The sequence below is a fragment of the Chaetodon trifascialis genome, chromosome 15 (genome assembly GCF_039877785.1).
Source record: "Chaetodon trifascialis isolate fChaTrf1 chromosome 15, fChaTrf1.hap1, whole genome shotgun sequence".
In the NCBI taxonomy this organism is placed as follows: domain Eukaryota; kingdom Metazoa; phylum Chordata; class Actinopteri; order Chaetodontiformes; family Chaetodontidae; genus Chaetodon; species Chaetodon trifascialis.
This window is the reverse complement of record NC_092070.1, coordinates 13756274-13776241: the sequence shown is the minus strand read 5'-3', so window position 1 is coordinate 13776241 and position 19968 is coordinate 13756274. Positions and strand designations below refer to the sequence as shown.

Sequence of the window (19968 nt, the reverse complement as noted above, 5' to 3'; positions counted from 1 at the left end):
ATAAAAAGTAGATTTCAGGGTTGTTACGGGGAAAAATGTTCCTGTATTTGCAAAAGATGAAAAATCAGGCAAGTAAGTAGCATTCATTTTTAATTACAGTAACTCATATATAAAAAGTAAGAAGCTCAATCATAAGAGCGTGCGTAGTGTGTTTTCTAAAGCAAGATTTTTTTTTCATCCCTCCCACACAGTTTTATCTTTCGCTTCTGCCATGGACAGTTATATAACATCTTGCTGTAATGGAAGACGTAGACATGGAGATACTGCAGATAGACATAGACATTCTCGATTGATTGTCTGGTTGGGAGGAATGGGGCAGGGTGACTTGTCACAGAGTAGAGTACTAAGATAAAAATCCAGAGATTATACACATTATTGAGAGCTCTCCTTCAGCGACGGCTCTCAGCATGCTTCCTGGAAGTGGTACTCCACACATTAAAGGAGTCTGACTTTGACATAAAGAGTCCTCTTAGAAGTCCGATGTCAAACAGTGATTGAGGTTGTAAAGTCGAGGGCATTTCAGATTGTATGTACCTGAGGTCTGCATTGGCCCTGGAAAAGCACAACCCAGCAGAAGAATCATCAAACAAACGGTCAGTGCAAATATGGCCCCAAGAAATAATATCAACAAAAACAGACAAAATGGCGCAGGCTTTCTGTCTGAGGCAAGTCCATTGTTCCAGCCGGGACAGTTCACGTCCAAGGATCTTAACACCTCCTTTTTTTTAACATGTACGTGTTATTCCATGTGACACGCTGCGCCAAAAGAAGGTTTGCATGTCCGGAAAAAGATACATCAGTGATCTACATGGAAGCCGTGGTAAGTACAATGTCATAAGCACAATGGTAACCAAAAAAAACAAACAAACGTGTCTGCAGTGTGCCAGCAAAGGCAATAACAACAAAGGAAAAAAAGAAAAAGGCAGGCACGAAATCTATGCGTGCCTCGGTTAATTCCAGCTTATCGGAACAAAAGGAATCTGCTCAGATCCTCCGATAACTAAATCTACAGAAGAAATCGTGACTGGTGGAATCTCTGATGATCACTCAGCATGTGGTGAAGGCACTGACAACACTTACATATGCTAGAATATATCCTCAACTAGCAGATGAAAACTGATTTCTACACGTGCCTCTAATAAAAACTCACATCATAATTCATGGTAATATCATCTTGATCATCTGTTGTACATAACATAATGGCGACAGCAATATGTGCAATATTAGGAAAGGATAACAAAGTAAAAGACACAAGAATGCTGGATTATGCGTGTGTGTGTGTGCGCGTGTGTGTGCATGCACAGGAGCACAAGCAGGTGCACGAGCTGCGGTTTGGTCCCTCTAGCCGAAGGTGGCGCCACAGTTGGGACACCTTCTCTGACGCAGTGCGAAGCAGAAGAGGAGCCCCAGGGGGAAGAAGAAGATGGCACACAGGATACCGAGGCAAGTGAAGTCATCCTCCAGGACACCAACTCTGCAAACACACACACACACACACACACACACACACACACACACACACACACACACACACACACACACACACACACACACACACACACACACACACACACACACACACACACACACACACACACACACACACACACACACACACACACACACACACACACACACACACACACACACCAGAAACCATGAGGAAGGTGCACAGACCAATCAGAAATACTGAAGCGGATTGTAAAACAGTCAAACAAATGTTTCTCTGGCTGGATACTGAACAGGCCTACAGGGTTTGGGCCCCGGGAACCTGGAACAGAACCTCTGTATGAGGTGACTGTTGAAGCTTTTTGTTGGAAAGTGAAACAACCACAAAGAGATGCAAAATAACCACAGACACACACACAAAAAAACAATACCAAAGAGATGCTGAATGACCACAAAAGGGACACAGAACTACAGTACACATATACAGGTCAACAACAAAGATGTTAAATAACCACAAAGAGACACAATCAAACAACAAAGATGCTAAATAAACACAAACAGACACAAACAAACATAGAGATGTTAAATAACCACAAAGAGACACAATCAAACAACAAAGATGCTAAATAAACACAGACAGACAGACAGACAGACAGACAGACAGACAGACAGACAGACAGACAGACAGAAACAAACAACAAAGATGCTAAATAAACACAGACAGACAGACAGACAGACAGACAGACAGACAGACAGACAGACAGACAGACAGACAGACAGAAACAAACAACAAAGATGCTAAATAAACACAGACAGACAGACAGACAGACAGACAGACAGAAAGAAACAAACAACAAAGATGCTAAATAAACACAGACAGACAGACAGACAGACAGACAGACAGACAGAAACAAACAAACAAACAAACAAACAACACATGCTAAATAAACACATACAGACACAAACAAACAACAAAGATGCTGAACACATACAGACACAAACAAACAATAAAGATGTTAAATAAACACAAACAGACACAAACAACAAAGACGCTAAATGACCAAAAAGAGACACAAAACAATTACTAAACTCACTCCTGCAGGTCATGACTGCTAGGAGCATCTTCCAAAGTGGCTGAGGTCTGACCAGTGTCAAAGGTCATGACATTATGACAGTTATTATCTCCAGTCTGAGTCATGTCCGGACATTTCACCTTAAACAGCCGTCAAGAACCCATTGCTTGGCTTAAGTCTGACCTTGTTCTAAAAGAACAAAAAGTTCACTTTGAAAGTTCTTTAGAGACGTGCTGTTTTCCTTCAGCCCATTTTTGCTTCTTCCCCCATAGAGCACTATCATAGCCTCACTGTAAAGACCAGAGAGAGAAAGACAGAAAATCATTAAACATCTGAAACCAGTCAGATTTTGCCCTGGAATCTGCTGAAGGCTCCCATGGTAAAAGTCTGTTTTCACCATCTAAAAAACATCCAGCCTTTTACAATGCCTTTCATATTTCTGTGTACACGATGTAAAGGCAGCGGAGCTCACTGTACTTGTTAGTTTTATTAAGGCTGAGGGATCTTTAGACAAAAGAAAGTACAATCTAAAGAGGGTTTTGTTCAGAATATGAAGCAGCTTGTTATGAAGGGGGAGTCTTGAAGGCCGCGGCTCACAGCAGCTTTAATCCACAGTCACAGTCAACAAATTGCTGACCGTGGTCTCATGACCACACCACGCTGACAACCAGCGTGGCCTCGAGAAGGAGGAGCAAGGGGAAATGAAAAGCTACTTTGGAAAGCATTTACTGCTAATGCTATTAGTGTTGCGTAGCTGTGGATGTTTTAGGGCTGAAAGTGAACAGAAACAAACTGGATAAATAAGCCTTAATGACCCTGATAATACTAGATTCTGCCATGGGGATGAACTGGTGATCAGAGCTGTTCCTGCTCCTAAAGCGAGGCTTGCTTTCACGGTATTGTAAGAGTTCAGTCTGCCATGACACCACATCACACCATGTGCTGCTGAGCTGCATCAGAAGTGTTTGTATTTGCACAACTTGCTCGTGCACCGGTGCCAGAAACAGCGGCTTTCACTGACAGAGGGAAACATGGCCATGATGCAAACGCTGACTAAAACTGTAGTGGACTCTCAACACCTTGCCAGTGTAATTAAATACATTCATTTAAAGCAGTGCTGCCCAAAATGTATAGAATTATAGCAAAGTAATCCCTCTCAATCATCACTTATGACCCACTAGAAGTGTGTGGCGGTGTATTTTTCTGCCCTCTGCCAGGATTTTCTTCTTATTTTACTGTATTCTGGACATTTCTGGTGCTGCAGCCTGTGAGCAGTGGGTGTGTAGCCCCCAGCCAATAACATGTGCATGTGAGGTACTGTCGGGACTAATAAAACAGGTTGTGACCAGGCGCCAGACCATTAGCAGCACACATCCAGGAGGAAGCTACAAAAATGGCCGACACAGCACCAAAAACTGTTTACAGAGCGTAACTAACAATTACTGCATAGCATAGCTTTAACAGCCAGAAAATTAAAAGACAGATGTGTCAGTGATATTCTTTAAGTTTGGGATTTTTACTTAGTCATAGAAAATACTGAGGCCCTCACTGCAGGCTTAGCTAATTAGTAAGTGCAGTCCATCAACTTAATTTAAAGGCTGAGGTGTTCCCCTTTTTTGGAAATGTATGATTTCACAGTAGAGTGTTTCAAAGACTGCAAGTCATGATGATCACGAAGCACGTACATGAATAACCACTTCAGCTTAAATAAAACAAACAGAAGTGCGCTTGTGCGGTTTTCATTCGCCTTGTGACAATACAAACGAACCCGCTGCACTGCCGTGAAATTAAAAGCTCCTCAACCAGGCTCCTGAAGTTCTTGGAATAGATCATGTCATGTCATTATTCAGATGAAGGAGGGAATCTGATTTCCATTTGCTGTTCCTGTGAATGGTGTCATGCGGCAACCTTGGGCCCCGTGTGGCCTGACCGGCCCCGTCACATGTTTGAGGCTGCAGAACATCTGACTGACAGGATGTTGACTCAAGCACAGTGAAACCAACAACAAAAAAAAAAAAAAAAACATCTTCTGAAATGGAAAGTCACGTCCGCTTGACATTAGGTCACACTGCGGACCTGACAACGAACGTGCAGGGGACGGCGAAAACACGCTCGGACGCAGAAGGACAGGAACACAAATAAAGACACGCAGACAGAAAGTGATGGTTTTAGCCTCGAAGGGAAACAGGCTTGCTTGCAGCGAGCGAGGACGCATGCCAATCTAGAAAAGGCCTCACTGTCATCAGTGGACACAGCACCTCATCTCTTATTTGCTCAGAAACTATAAATGTTTTCAGTGTTCTGATGTATGTAAGAAATCATGTGACCATAAAGGCCCTCTGATATCTACTGTAATATACAAATATACAATATACAAATAATATACACTCCAATGCGTGTGTGTGTGCGTGTGTGTGTGTGAGATACTTACATTGTGGGAACTTGCCTTCCTTATGAGGACAAAGTCCCCATAATGTAACTGATTGACTTGTAGAGTGAAGACTTATGGTTGCAGGAAATTAAATGCAAGTCTATGTAATGTCCCCAAAAGGACATTACATGACTATATGTGCATATATATGTGTGTGTGTGTGTGTGTGTGTGTGTGTGTGTGTGTGTGTGTGTGTGTGTGTGTGTCCTCACCTGCAGGCAGGGCAGCCTCCCACCACCACTACAGAGGGTTGGATGATGGTGTAAGTACCAGCATAGGGCTGCTGGGCTACTGCAGGGCCCATCTGGGCTGATGGGTATCCTGTGGTGAACAGAGGGAGATGGCATGCATGTTATACATACTGTACATACATAATACACAGATGACCCTACTGTGTTTGCATGTATGTGAGCCTGCACGCAGTACTGGAGTTTACTTTAACAAAACACGAGGTGACAAAGTTCTTTAAGCACCAACATGTTTACAGGAAGTGACACCACAGGTTGTGAAAGTTGGTGTTTGCCATTTGAACAGTCCTTTATGAAGTCATCTGAAAGCCATCTGCTGCTATGAAAATGAGTCCCAATGAGAAAATGTCACTTCCCGGAGAGCTGCGATCTATGTGAAAATGTCCTCTGCGTGTGCGGTCAGGATAGCTTAATTTATGGGGTTAGCATGTGATTAATTAGTCACAAGGAAGGTTCAATGATCAGTCACGCTTTTCAGCGACAAACACAGCTCAGAGCCTTCAAAAGACACATCGCACGATCATGTCGAGAGAAATAAAAGCTGGCTGGATGAAGTGAAAGAACAGGTTATGATAAAACGAGGGCTGACTGGAGAGACTGTGAGGGTTCATCTCGCCTTCAGGCCGTATTGATTCTTTTCCACCACCTCTGTACACCTGCAGTGATGTTTGTGTGACACAGTGAACTTTGATACCATAACCACACTTCTCAGAAATGTTTACCAGCTACCTTTGGTCTGATCAGGATGCCTCCCTGCAAGAGAAGCTCAACATGCACCTACACGGTTTTAACAAGAATGCCTTTGAGCTGCAGCCACAGGCCGCTTTCATCTACAGACAGGACCTGAACCACGTGGTTGAGCAAACAGGAAATGACATGCAACTGCAAGAAATGAGACTCCATTTTAGGCTAAGTGCATAACTTCCTTGTTGCTCAGCTCTTATTCAATCAGCCGGATGATAACCTGCTCCTTCACATAAGGCAGTAGTATTACAGCAGCTCCCTGCAGAGCCAAACCTCCATCATTGACATATTTCACATTCTGTCTCTTCCTGTAGAAACACTGACGTGTCTGAAAAAGATTATCAGAGTATAAACTTTACAATAATTCATGGTTTGCCGAGCACTCATGGCGCATAACCTTAAAAAAAAGCGCCGATTGTCCAATTGTACAAAAAATAAATTAAAAAAAAATGGTCACCCTGAACATATCGCAATGCCTCAGTGCGCATGCGCCAGTCTGGCTCACCTGAAAAACCAAACTCGTCACTTTTTCACGATATTTGCAACTTCAAGTCTCAAACACGGTGCTTCAAAATCTGCCCTTTGACTTACTGACGCCCCCAGAGCCGAAACGAAGCGACCTGTGGTCTCTAAACGAAGGCGGAAGCGGACACAAGTCAGTCCAGGCTTCCCGTCCTCCTCGGGGTGGTTTCTGGTAAACATGTGGGGCATTAGCGGGGGTACTTGCCTTGGCCGTCGGGGTACGGGTAGGGCGGCGGGGCCGGCGGGGGGATGGCCCCATAGCTGTGCTGCTGCGGCCCGTACTCATAAGCCCCGGGGACGGCGTTGTAGGCGGGAGGTCTGTCCTGAAGAAGAGGTTTGCTGTCCACCATCTCAGCCGACGTGACGCGTCCTCAACTTGTCCGCTTCTCTGTCCTTAAGTTCAACTGGGCGACAGAAAGGCTCAAAAACTGAACTCCGGCTGCTTGTCTTGCGCTGCCGGGAAAGCCGTGTGACGCTGGCTGACGCGCAGTGGCGACAAAAACAAAGAAAACAAAGAAAAGACGCTGCGCCAAAATGAAACTTCGTCCCTCTCCATGCGCCAACTTTGTCCCCGTCGGCGCAACAACCTCAAATCTTTACCAAACGTCCTCTTTGAAGACGGGAATGGGCCGAGTCAGTCTGCTAATGGTTAACTTAACTCCATTTCCCTCCGTGCAGTTGGTCCTTTGGTACCAAAACAACAGTAATGTGTCATCGCAGCGTCTGGGGAACTCGGCTGGAAGTCAGAAAGGCTTTTCCTTTCTGTCTGGTTTGTCACAAGAGAAGAGTCATGTGATGAGCTGCTGTAGCGCCTCTGCGCACCCGAAGGCTTCTTAAAGCTGCAGCTCATGAAATAAAAGCCGGAGAGCGACTGCTGCATGCAGAGCACTGCAGAGCCGCCAGCTTCATGCCAGCTGATCGCGACGACGGCCTGAACACTGCAGTCCCTGTGGGTCCACGCGGCTCCTCATGTCACAGTCTGAGCGCGCGCGCGCGTGTGTCCATTTATGTAATTGTGGTCCTGATCGTGAGTGGGCCACCCGTAACGTTGCATAATGTTGACTTCACATCCTCAGAGTTAGTGAAGGCTGCAGGCTTTTGCAGGTTGAAGCATCAGCGACGTTAAAGAGGCCGCATGTTTAGATGTTTTAGATTCACAAGGAGGCACCAGATCACGATTAGATGTTAAAATGAAACACAAAAACTACGTTTAATGTGGAGATATCAAACACTGTAATCCTGTTACACTTTCAAACTGCTGGAAAACACGAAGTATTGTACTGGTACTGGATAATTTAGAGGTACTTATCACTTCTACTCCACAATATTTGTTGGGTGAAAATTGAAGTTTTATTATAAGTAGTATCTAAAGTATAACAAGTTATGTAAAGTCACCTGTTGGATGAATCATTTGATATTTATTCCAGCACTGTTTGCATTCTGCACGGTCCTCTTTTTACAATTTACAACAGTCTCATATGTATATATACACACTGTATGTATAAATATATACAAATATAAATATATTTATACCTTTTTTTTACCTGTCTGTAAGTACACTGACAGCATTGTGGGTTCAGCCAAAGGCTTAAATAACTCTTTGAGGCCCAAAGAGGTCAAATGATCGCACAAAAATCCTGAATACAAGTTGACCCCTCAGATTTATCTTGTGACCTCTTGCAGGGGGCTCCACCCCAAGCTTGGACCACCCCTGGACTAAACTGCCTATAAAGTAGTGGCTCTAATGCAAACCTGCAGACTCAACATTGCAGACCATCCAGCATCTACAGCACCCTGGTCTTCAGCCTCAGGTGGACCCTGGTCTACACCCCTGTCCAAGGTGCTGAACCCTGGACCCCCGGGGCGTGAGAGAGTTCACCCTGAAAGGCAGAGTTGTCTTGCCTTTGTGTTGTGCACACAGACCTCAGTGCCTCAGACTTTTCCCCCTGCATTAAATATACTGTAGCCTAACACGTAAAACCAAACCTTGCGCTTTAATAATTCATTTGGCGCTGAATAAATTATTGAAATATGCGCGTCAATCAGCTGCGGCCGTCGGAAAAAGAGGAAAAAAAACAGCAGAGGGCTCCTGTGTTCGGCCAATAGGAGGACGAGGTCCCGCACTCCTGCATAGTTTGAACCAATCGGAGCAGCGCTTCGTCCATTTCCTGTTGTGGACTCGGGAGTTGGACAGATTCCTCTGGTCCAGAATGTGAATTGAGTCGCTCTGTGGGAATGTGCACGGATGACTCCGCCGTCCCTCCGCAGGGCTGCAGCTCATGACAGAGCCTCGCACGTAAGTAGCCGCCATGTGTGTGAGACCTCTGCGGGCCGTCTGACCGCCGCCTGCTCCCCGGAGATGTAAACAGCTTATAGCCGACTTTGCGGCATCCATATCAGCTGCGTGTGTCATTGCGCTGCATCGCATGCTTTCGCTCCTTCTGCTGCTGTTTAACGTGGGGTTTTAACATGTTGGACGTGTCCCAGCGTGGGCCTCGGCAGGTGTCGGCTGGTGCACTCGATGTCATGATGACACCTCTGTTGATTTTCCCTTGACAACCGCGGATCGGATACCAGTATTCAGGTAGGCTGCTGTTTGAGCCCACTGTGTTTTTGATGGTGGATTTGCTGGAGCTCCACTGCAGGCTGGCAGGGACGTTAAGATTATTCTAGGAGATTGTAGTCTTAGAAAAACTGTGTAATGTGATACATTCACTCCAGGCTATTTGTCTGTCTTTACACTATTTCCGTATATTTGAATTTGAGAATAAAGTTAATTATTAATTGTTCTTATTGTTTGAAGTGAGCAGAATAGAGGCCTTCTTGAATGAATAGCTCGGCACAGTGACAGTCAATATCGTAGCGGATTAGTATCAGTCGATAAAGCAAGTGTCAAGCTGACCAGCCAGAAGAAAAGGGAGACTTCCGGTCAGATATTTCAAATTAAAACGCCAGTGCCATTACTTTTTCGTGGTCAGTTGCGGAAAAACAATGTCTGAAGTTAATCTCATGACGCTTTTGAGGAAAAAGTAAGAAGCCCAAGAAAAAAAGCTTCAGAATACAGTTGACAATTCTGTCAATTGCAGAATTATAACAATAAAGATTTTGAATTCAATTTTAACCACTGAATTCTGACAATATCAAGGTTCAGCTCATTGTCATTATCCAATACAAGATTGCACAAATGCAGTTGTCACCCCCTCCATGCTGCACACAGACAAAATATTTAATTTACATTAGAATAAAACAATAAAATACAACAAAGTGTATGATATGCCACATCTCATCACTACCAGAGTGGGAAAATAACTTTTCAAGGATGACTCTAAATGCTAATGTAGCCTTTACTCATGGCCTCTTCTGGATATCAATAATGCTGAAATAGACAGAGTCGTAAAGTAAACACCAGACAGCTTGGAAGGACGAGTGCTGTCTTGCTGTCTCTGTTCAGGGCCATCATGCCCATCACGCTGCTGTGGGCCGTGGACGTGTATGGCAGGGTGTACAGCCTGTCCACAGCTGGCCAGCGGTGGGAGCGTGCGGACGACATGCTGCTGGAGCTGAAGCGTGTGACTGCGGGGAAGGGGCGCTGCTGGGGCATCGGCTGTGACCACCACGTCTACCTCAACATGATGCCCAGTGAGACCCCCATCCGCTACCGGGAGGAGACCTATGAGAACCAGGTCGGCCCGGGCTGCACGTCTTTACGCTTACAGTGTGGATGCTGTATGACGACAGTGCTGAAGTTTGTATGTGTGTGTTTCCAGAGGTGGAACCCAGTGGACAGCTTCACTGACACACTGCTGCCCACCGACCGCTGGCCGTGGAGTGACGTGACCGGGATGAATCCTCAACCGCTTCACAGCTTTGAGCTGCCTTCCCGCAGCTGGGAGTGGGAGGGGGACTGGTATGTGGATCAGAGCTGTGGAGACCCCAGCCAGACTGGGGTAAGAAACAACACACGCACAGTCCTTTGAATTTATTTCTATGGCTTTTCTCTTGTTTGCTGTCTTCCTGATTTTAATGAATGAAATATAAAATGTCTTACGATGCCCTTCAGGGCTGGGAGTATGCAGTCGATTTCCCGGCCAACTTCTCCCCAGACAAGAAGTGGAACTCTTGTGTTCGTCGCAGGCGGTGGATCCGCTACAGGAGATACATAGCACAAGGCACCTGGGCAAAGGTTTGGACTCTCTCTCGTTATATTTTATGTCTGTTTAAGTTGAGCACAGGTCTGACTGAAGATTCAAGTCAAAGTCTCCCTGCAGATCCCCCTGGACAGTCCCAGGAAGCCCCCGCTGCCGCTCTGTGACATAAGCTGTGGTGGATGGGAGATGAGTGACCAGTCTGGAAGGTATCCCTACCTGTGGGGCGTGTCCCAACAAGGACAGGTGAGTCTGCTGGACCAACTTAATGACAGTTATATGCTGTGATTTTGAGGATCTGCAACCTTTAGGTTTATTAAAAAATAATTACATCGGTCAAAAAAGTAAAAGCAAACACACTGTTGAACATAAGCTGTAGCAACAGGCTGCTATCCTGCTGTATGTATGGTTCCTGTTTTAGCCAGCAGAGGGCGGCATGACTTCATATAATTCCCTCTTGAACCAATGGAATCCTGTTCGTGCTTTTTAGAGCACAGCCTAAATTACACTTGAAACAATATCGTCATTATGGGTGCATCGTTCAAGCTGTGGGGCATAGCCCGCCCGGTCCAATCATATGACCTCATCTTTACCCTGCAGGTGTGGTTCAGGGAGGGCATCCACCCTCGGGTCCCAGAGGGCTCCAACTGGGAGGAAGTAGAAGTGCCCAAGGAGGTGGCTCAGTTATCTGCAGGCCCCGGAGACCTGCTGTGGGCTTTAGTCTGGGATGGGAACCTGCTGGTCCGTACTGGCCTCAGCCTGGACAGCCCGACTGGTCAGCATTCATCGTAGTCCACATTTCCCACAAAAAATGATTTTCTGGTTGCGTCTCTTCTTCTGGTCTTGTAAAGATTAACAGCAGCAATACTTATTTCGAAAAAATGCTCAAATATAATGGTTTAAGTGTTATAAAACATACCTGAAACTACCACAGTAATGGTGGCAGCATTTTCCTCTTTCATCAGGGACATCGTGGGTCGAGTTGGAATCACCAGGAAAGGAGGTGGAAGCGCTTCATGTGGCTGTTGGGGTCAGTGTGGTCTGGGTGGTCACTAAAGACTATAAGGTGAATCAATATTCCTCACACATGTGCAGACTCTGAATAGCAGCTGTTCAATGTGGCTTTAACACGTCTGTGTCTGTTTCAAGGTGTGGTTCAGACGGGGTGTGAACTCCCACAACCCCTGTGGCTCCGGCTGGATCAGCATCGGAGGGGAGATGATGATGGTGGATGTCGGACTCAATGACCAGGTTAAAAGATTTCTGGTGGCACGATCACACCTTTCTGACGAGAGCACTTTTATACACATGAAACTCTCATGACACCACATTTAAACACGCTAGACAGAAAAAAAACAACATGTCAAGATATGCTAGATGTTTTCCCAATGAAATTTTGTCATTAAGATTATAATTAACATTAGCACGCCAGCCTTTTTAAACCTTTACTGTAGCCTGTTTCCAGCCCAGCCAGCCTCTGTGGCCTAGTTGCTTCCCCTCTGACAGATTCACTTTACCCTCAACTTTGGATCTGGTTTCAAGACAAGCCAGATCAGGGCTGGGGTCAGGGGCAGAAAGTCTTCGCTCTGTATCTCACTGCTGAGGACTTTGCTAGCACTGCAAACCCACATCTCACACCTCCTCCCCTTCTGTCTCTCACCCCTGCCCCCCCCCCACCTCTGCCAGCCCCTCTACCTCCAGCGTCTAGTCCTACCCCACCGCTGCCCTGTAACATGAGTACAACCGTCTGTTCCAGCCAATGTCCCAGCAGTAGCACCTCAGGCCCATCCTTATATATCTGCAGACTATATCCCTACTGGCCTGACATATGGGAGACTCCCCAATTAGAAGCTGGCCAAGCCGTCGTCATCGTATCCCATATTTCATATTTCAAGGCTGTAATTATGGATGTGGCTTGTGTGAGGCGGCAGGCGCCAGTGTTACAGTATATGGCCTTATAAAGTAACAGTTGTCTGTGTCCTTCTAGTGCCTCTGTTAGATCTTTTAAGAGGGAAGAAAAGTTTAATTTAACTGACATTTATGAGGATTCTGCCACATTTATCCTGTTAGTTTATTTGTCTTGCTGCTGTTCCCTTCATGCGACTACTGTGCGACTTTATTTAATAGCTCGGTAAATAAAGATGACGTGTTTCAGCAGCTCTGTGGGCGTCTGCTTGTGGTCGTTGTGTTTCACTTTTGTTGCTCTGCGTTGTTGTCTCTCTCAGGTGTGGGCGGTTGGTGAGGACCGCGGCCTGTATTTCAGAATGGGCGTGACCCCTTCTGAACCAAGTGGGAGCGGCTGGATCCCTGTTTCTGCCCAGTGGGGCAACAGTAAAGAAGTTATTCGACCCAGGTGTGTGTGAGTAATCGAGAGGAATCCTCTTGAATCTTGTAACAAAGCCAGCTTGTTTATATCTCTGTCTCTGTCTGCATGTGTTTGCTGTAACATGAATGATTGTGAGTTCAGCGGCCAGATGACGGAGGCCTCAGTTCTGAGCTGCACCGACTCGGACTCAGAGTTAGGTCCTCCTGACCCACAAAACAGCACTGATGACACCCCAGTCCTGGAGGCAGCAGCCCCCTCTGTGGTCCCTTTAGGGGCAGCTGATGCACCTGCACCTCCCCTGAAAACAGAGGACACTCCCTCAGCCTCCCAGCACGATGCCCCCAAACCCTTCATCCCCGCCAGTGACAGCTTCATCAACAGCCTGGTCTCAGACCGCGACAAAACTTCCACACCCCAGACGTCCATCGCAGAGGTACCGCAGGAAGAAGGTGAGGAGCTGTCCCCTGTCCCGATACTCCCCACCCCTGAAGTTGTAGCACAAGACATCCCCTGGATGAACGTGGATCTGGAGGGGGCAGAAGCAGCTCGAAGTGCCCAGGCGGCAGGGCTCTCGCTGGGCCACAGCAGTGCTGCTGCCACCTATGCCCTGGGGACTCTGGAGACGTCTCAGGGTGTTGGAGAAGAGGACGGGCCGGTGTGGACCTGGATCTCTGGTGGAGGCTGCGACGTGGACGTAAGCTCACAGATCAGCTGGCTCAGTCCCACGGGTATGTGGATTTTAAGACTTAATAACAATTCAGTTCCCGATTTGATAATTCAGTTGACTGTCAGTTTATATGTGTTTGTGTTTTTGATTGTTGTACACTGTGCGTGGTGTGTTTGGTTTTTTTACATGTGCAGAGATATACTGTGCGCGTCATCTCTGTGGTTGTCTGTCTCATTTGTACGTCCCTATGTCAGGTCCTCTCACCAGCTCCCTGTCACTGACCCCAGTGCAGTCAGCAGCCTGGAGCGAGCAGCAGCAGCAGCAGCAGGAACACCGAGAGGAGATCAGCAAGAAACCGCTGGAGAGAAGCAACGTAAGGCTGGTTTTTCCTGTCTCTAATGATGAGTGAGTGTACTGCGTGTCACATTTTCCACGTCTGTGTGCATGTGGTCTCGTCCTCCAGTCGGTGTGGGTGCGTAAAGGTGGGCTGCGCTGGTGGAGGGACTGGAAGCCTCAGCGCTGGGTGGATGTGGGCGTTGCTCTGGAGCAGTCCACCAAGTCCGACGGCAGGAAGGACAGCATCTTCTTTGTCTACTACACACAGTATGATGAGAAGAAGGTCAGCTTTGCTGTGAAGTCAGTTAAATTCTCACGGTGCCACAAACTGATGATGACTGATGTTCATTTTCTTGTCTCTTTGGCTCAGCACCTTCACGTGTTCATAAATGAAGTGACGGCGCTGGTTCCAGTGCTCAGGGACTGCCACTATGCCTTTGCTGTGTACACAGCCCAAAGGACCAAACAGAGGTGGCCTCTGGTGCTGGCAGCACACACTGAGAAGGACATGAATGACTGGGTAACACAGAAACACAGATCATTTTTACATTTACCAGCTAAAGCACATTGCTGATCACATTCCCGGTTGTCTCTGTGTCTGTCCCGTGTCTGTAGCTGGGCCTGCTGTCTGACTGTTGCTGCGAGTGTCGAGGGATCACAGGTCCCCCATCCAGACAGGCCCTGTGGTCTACAACCTCAAAGGGGGACATCATGGTCCATGAGCCGTCCTTCTCCCTGGAGGCAGCTGCACACACACTGTCCTGTGACCTCATGTGAGACTGATACCGAATAGCAGTCAGCCTGTTTTCATTCTCTCTTTCTGGCACCTGGTTTTCCATCAGCTACATTGTCTTGATTCAGCTCACTAACATGCTAACATCCTGCCCTGCCTGCTGAAAGTGGGTATTATTTGTGCTGCTAGTGTGCTCTGTCAGACTGTGTGTGACAACAATAATGTGGCTAACGCTGGGTGCTTCCGCTTTATGGTGCTGCAGGTTCTGGCGGCAGGTCCCGGGTCACCTGCGCTGTGTAGAGTCTAACAGTCTGGGGCTGGTGTGGGGCATCGGGTGGGACGGCACCGCCTGGGTCTACAGTGGGCGCAATGGGCAACAGCCCACCCCGGGTAAACATGCCCCTGTAGACATCTAGCCTTATGTTTCCCCACATCATCTCCTCAAGATGGATATGTACCAGAAGTGGGATTAAGTCACACATGTGCAAGTCTCAAGTCTTAACCTGCAGATCTCAAGAAAGTCCCAAATCAAGTCTGACGCAAGTCAAGACATGTGACACAAGTCTCCCGCCTCTGATATGTACAAACTTTTGATGGATCCTTTTAAATGATCTTTTTTCTCAGTTTGTCATTTATTACAGCTGTTGAACCAATTAATCAAGATTTACATGTGACAACTCCAATAATATTATTATTTATAAAGTAAAGAAGAAATGTATTTGCTTTATGCTATAAATTCTTCTTCCATAGTTTATATGTAATCTATAATGAAATAATCATTAATTAGCTTCAGAGCTGTCAAATGTCAGTGATTAACTCGCTAAGAGAGAATCGATGCATTTCATGCATATCTTCTTGCTAACAGCTTGTAGTTTTGTGTGCAGTTGCTGAGCATGGTTCAAACCTCTACCATCTGTTGCAGCTGTGGAGATAACGTATGCACACAAATGTGCAACTTTTTATTTACCGGCATTACATTTTCAATCACGTGTTTCCTGCAGGAGATGCAGCTCAGGTGCATCAGCAGACTGATGTCAGGAGTGTTCATGTGTATGAGAATCAAAGATGGAACCCCATGACTGGATATACAGACAAGTAGGAATATTTTATCCCTGCAGTAAAGTCTTTGTAGTTTGTCCTGATCTTTGTTAAAAGCTGTCTTGTGTTCTGGCTCCAGAGGGCTTCCGACAGACCGCCCTATGTGGAGTGATGAGAGCGGACTGAAGGAGTGCACCAAAGGCAACACGCACCCGCCTTCCCCTCAGTGGTCCTGGGTAGGTGGGATGGAGTCCTCCTGCACACCCGTTTCATTTCTTTTTTCATCGCCAGCTAATTGTCCACCACCACGCTGTTTTTTAGGTGTCAGAGTGGGCTGTGGACTACAGCGTCCCTGGAGGGACGGACAAGGAGGGCTGGCAGTACGCTGCAGACTTCCCTGTGTGCGTTACTTTCATTTCTCAGGACGCTGTCTCAAAAAGAATCAGCATCGTAAGAAAGAGCGCTGTGTCATCTATCTGACTTGTCTCTCTACTGCAGGACGTTTCACGGCCACAAAACCATGAAGGACTTTGTGAGACGCAGACGATGGACGAGGTAATCAAACAAACACTCTCACGCATTTCTGTGGTTTTGTTCAGCCTAAAAATAATAACATGTTTTCTGTGTACAGGAAGTGTAAGCTCACATTGAGAGGTCCATGGCAGCAGGTCCCACCCATCCCTCTGAGTGACATCTCTCTGATGCCATGCCTGGCCCAGAGCAGGATGGAGCAAGTCCCAGTCTGGGCCCTCAGTGACAAGGGAGATGTCCTGTGTCGTCTGGGAGTCAGCCCTCAAAACCCTGCGGTGAGAGAAGTGCTGAAAAACAAATTCAGAGGGTTATTTTTAGATCTTAACCCAGAGAGATGTGCAGAGAGTGCAGCAGGACAGATTTCTAGATCTACTGAATATTCGTAGCTCTTAGATAACTCCAGTGCGTTTGATCCCACAGGGCAGCTCCTGGCTACATGTGGGCACAGACCAGCCCTTTAAGTCCATCTCCATCGGCGGAGCCAACCAGGTGTGGGCCATCGCCAAGGATGGAGCCGTGTTCTACAGAGGGTCCGTTTCCCCACAAAACCCTGCAGGTCGGTTGAAGATGTGAAACTCAGATAAAGCTGTAATGTTTCACACCTGCAAGACAGAAAATCTGAATAAAATCTGTAACGTAGCAACGTGAAACTCTCCTCCTGCGTGCAGCATTAAAAAGCAATGAGGGCTTTATTGTTTGAGTACTTGTACCAGGCACTAACAGACAAAACAGAGCCAAACCTCCAGATGTCTTGTCCCTCTGCAGGAGAATGCTGGTACCACATCCCGTCCCCGCCTCGGCAGACTCTCAGACAGCTGTCTGTTGGACGGACCTCTGTCTTTGCTGTGGATGAAAACAGTGAGAAGCAGTTCTTACTTTATTGCAACCAAGGGCTCTTCAAAGTTGGAGATAATGAACTGAAATCTTTAAAAGCTTTTTGTCTTCATAGGTAACTTGTGGTACAGACAGGGCCTCACCCCCAGCTACCCTCAGGGCTCCGCCTGGGAGCTCATCTCTAACAACGTCACCAAGGTTTCTGTGGGACCGCTGGACCAGGTCAGTGTTACTGCAGGGTCAAGTCACAAGTTATATAAGCATGTGGCGTCACTGTGGGATCCCACTGTGAATTATATCTGATGATAAACCACGACTGGTTCAGTGCTGTTGTTCCCTCCAGGTGTGGATCATAGCAGATGGAGTTCCAGGCTTCCCTGCTGAGACTCCTGGAGCTGTCTGCCACAGGCTGGGGTTGGGACCCATGCAGCCCAAGGGCCAGTCCTGGGACTATGGCGTAGGGGTGAGTCCGTGGTCCTTAAGTACACCTCTTTAAGTTCACATTGTAGTTAAAACATGGAAGGACAAAGGAAAGGCAGTTTTGTTAACTTTGTATCATAAATGATGATCGTGATGATTTTAATGGGTATAAGCAAACTGTATTTTGATATACAGTATGCTTTATTCCAGCATTTCATTAATTTCTGTGAAGAAAACTAAATGAAATTGTTATTTTTGAAGTTTACATTATTATTGAAGATATAAGGGCCTAGTGAAGATCTGAACACAAGCTACATTCACAGAGCCTTCGCTCTAAACAACCTCGTCCTGCATCAGAAAAGTACTCAGTTAAAACAGCCAAAGAGCTAACAGAACAATGGCTGAACGTCAGGGAGAAGAAAACACTGAATTTAAGTGTGTATGATTGTTAGAAATTTTTAAAAAATCAGGAAATTCATCTCTGATGCAAAATTCAGAGGAAATAATCTGCTCAAAATTCATCCAAATTGCTCTTTTTACACAAACTTCCTGCAGTTATTGCGCTCACTGTTTGGGTTAATTGTACAGTTTATCAGTTATCTTGGATTTGTAGTTATGCATTGAATATAATATAAGATATACATAAAATATATCACATAAGGAAAAAGGTTGGGAAACATATAATGAATGAAGTGCAGCTCACTGATGTGTTTAGCTCTAACTTGAAAGCATGTTTCCAGTGTATTGTGGATTTGTGATAGTGCCCTCTAGTGCACAAGTTAAGTAACATGCAAGTAAGTCAGCGGATCATTGTGAGAGCATCTGTGCGTGAAGCCGTGTTGTGCAGAAGAAAAGGTATTTTTAAAAGTCATTTCTGTGTGTTTTGCCTCCAGGGAGGATGGGAGCACATCAGTGTGAGGGGGAACTCAGCAGAGGCTCCTCGCGCCCCCCATCCTCTTCCCGCTGGACCCCCGCGCAGCCCGCTCCCCCCGCGCCCTCCGACACAAGTGAACGGGAACGCTGTGGGTGTGTAGCACCCGCCCGCCCACCCGTCACCTCCTCCGCCCCCGGCCCTGTTTGTGCCTGGATCCCCATTTGTCTCAGACCGTTCCCACAGGCCCTTATCCCTTCATGCAAAGGGAATGCACAATCATACCACTGAGTTTATACTGTATGTTTTGGTTGGGTTTGACTCTCGATCGATGGATGAATGTTACTCCCTGGGGCTTGTTTCTCAGGCAGAAATCGTGTCGGTATGCAGTGACGACAAAAGAGGAAAAGGGAGCACAAGAGCATTTAAGAAGGCTGGATCTTGATGTCTCGTGGGATCAAAATTTAAAAGTGAGTGCATGTGTTTGCTCTTTCTAGGCTTTGGCTACTGGGTGTTTTGGGATCTAGCAATAGCTTTTATTCTTCTATACGATATCCTGTGAAAACCTAAGAGGGTGGGTCTTTGATAAAGGGCTAAGGCTGGGGCATCAAACTGACTTCTAACACATAACCCCGCTGTAGCCTAAATCGTCTGGGTTTGTAGAATCTTGTTTGTTTTTGCCTGTCATACATTTGCATGTGATTTCATTTATTTATTCGTTTATTTATTATGCATTTGTTGAATTTCGTTTCTCCATTGTTTGGATGTATTATATGTTTGGAGTGTTTCTCGCCCAAATTGCTCCCACAATTGGCGGCTTTTTCAAAAAGGACTGGAGATCTCCACACTTCGGGACAATATAATGCTCTTTAAATCACAAGTAACTGCAGAGAAAAATCTGGAAAATTCAGTCCACATTAGCAGATGATACCTCTCTATCTGCCTGCAATAATAAAAGCTCTTCCTGTTAGTATTATATCCATCCACATAGTGCAACTGCTATGACCATGATATGACCGCGACTGTTGGGGCCGGTTCGAATGTCACCATGACTCGACATTCATCTTACAAGGGCATTGAAATGTGAAATAAAAGTCTAAAAGTCTTTACACTCTGACATCATTTCAGTCGGTCTGCAGTGTGTCACCTGACTGACAAGTTTCTCTTTTATTAAATGGACTGTGACCTGTTCTTGACCTTTGAGCACACATCTGTGGAAAGTACACAAATGTTTGTTACACCTGAGCAAGTTCCATTCGCTGAGGAAGACCACGGGGCGCAGCTGAAAGCTCCAAACCAATCAAGCTGATGAGCAGGTACCTGTTAAGCAGCTGCGTTTATGCATCTGTTTATCTGTTTGTTTATGTTCTTGTATCGATCCTGGGGGCTGGAGCCTATCCCAGGATGCACTGGGCTGCAGTTCAGTACAAATGCACAACCTTCTTCTTCAGAGGAAAACAGAGCTCACCTGTGGCCTCACGAGTACCCCTTCACCTGCGCACAGCTCGTCACCAGTATTGTGGTGCTACCTCCCACTCCTGTCCGCATTCCACATCCTGAGAGCTAGTTCTTGTAGCGAGGGGTCATTCCTTTGTCTGGC

The 19968-nt window shown here is 46.4% G+C and overlaps 2 protein-coding genes across 5 annotated transcripts; one reads left to right on the top strand and one right to left on the bottom strand.

Moving 5' to 3' along the window:
- Positions 1-77: 77 nt before the first annotated feature.
- On the bottom strand, positions 78-7447 carry bri3 (brain protein I3). Its single transcript, XM_070980212.1, has 3 exons — positions 6673-7447; positions 5166-5274; positions 78-1474 (listed from the first exon to the last, which is right to left on the bottom strand). The coding sequence occupies exons 1-3, from the start codon at positions 6815-6817 to the stop codon at positions 1342-1344; spliced, it is 387 nt and encodes a 128-aa protein (XP_070836313.1). The 5' UTR covers positions 6818-7447; the 3' UTR covers positions 78-1341.
- Positions 7448-8630: 1183 nt separating this feature from the next.
- Positions 8631-19475, top strand: tecpr1b (tectonin beta-propeller repeat containing 1b). 4 transcript variants are annotated; one of them, XM_070980208.1, is made up of 26 exons: positions 8631-8763; positions 8955-9051; positions 9919-10150; positions 10235-10414; positions 10528-10650; positions 10736-10858; positions 11213-11387; positions 11578-11678; positions 11762-11863; positions 12838-12965; positions 13080-13666; positions 13860-13978; positions 14069-14224; positions 14312-14461; positions 14557-14714; positions 14937-15064; positions 15676-15769; positions 15852-15948; positions 16034-16113; positions 16211-16267; positions 16344-16518; positions 16664-16799; positions 17009-17101; positions 17193-17299; positions 17421-17540; positions 18391-19475. In XM_070980208.1, exons 3-26 carry the CDS (start codon positions 9926-9928, stop codon positions 18529-18531), a joined length of 3555 nt encoding a protein of 1184 aa, XP_070836309.1. In that variant the 5' UTR covers positions 8631-8763; positions 8955-9051; positions 9919-9925; the 3' UTR covers positions 18532-19475. The 4 variants fall into 4 exon arrangements, with proteins under 4 accessions (XP_070836309.1, XP_070836306.1, XP_070836307.1 ...); XM_070980205.1 differs by having other exon boundaries at positions 8648-8763; positions 12838-12969; positions 13075-13666; positions 13800-13978; XM_070980206.1 differs by having other exon boundaries at positions 8660-9051; positions 13800-13978.
- The last annotated feature ends 493 nt before the right edge of the window (positions 19476-19968 follow it).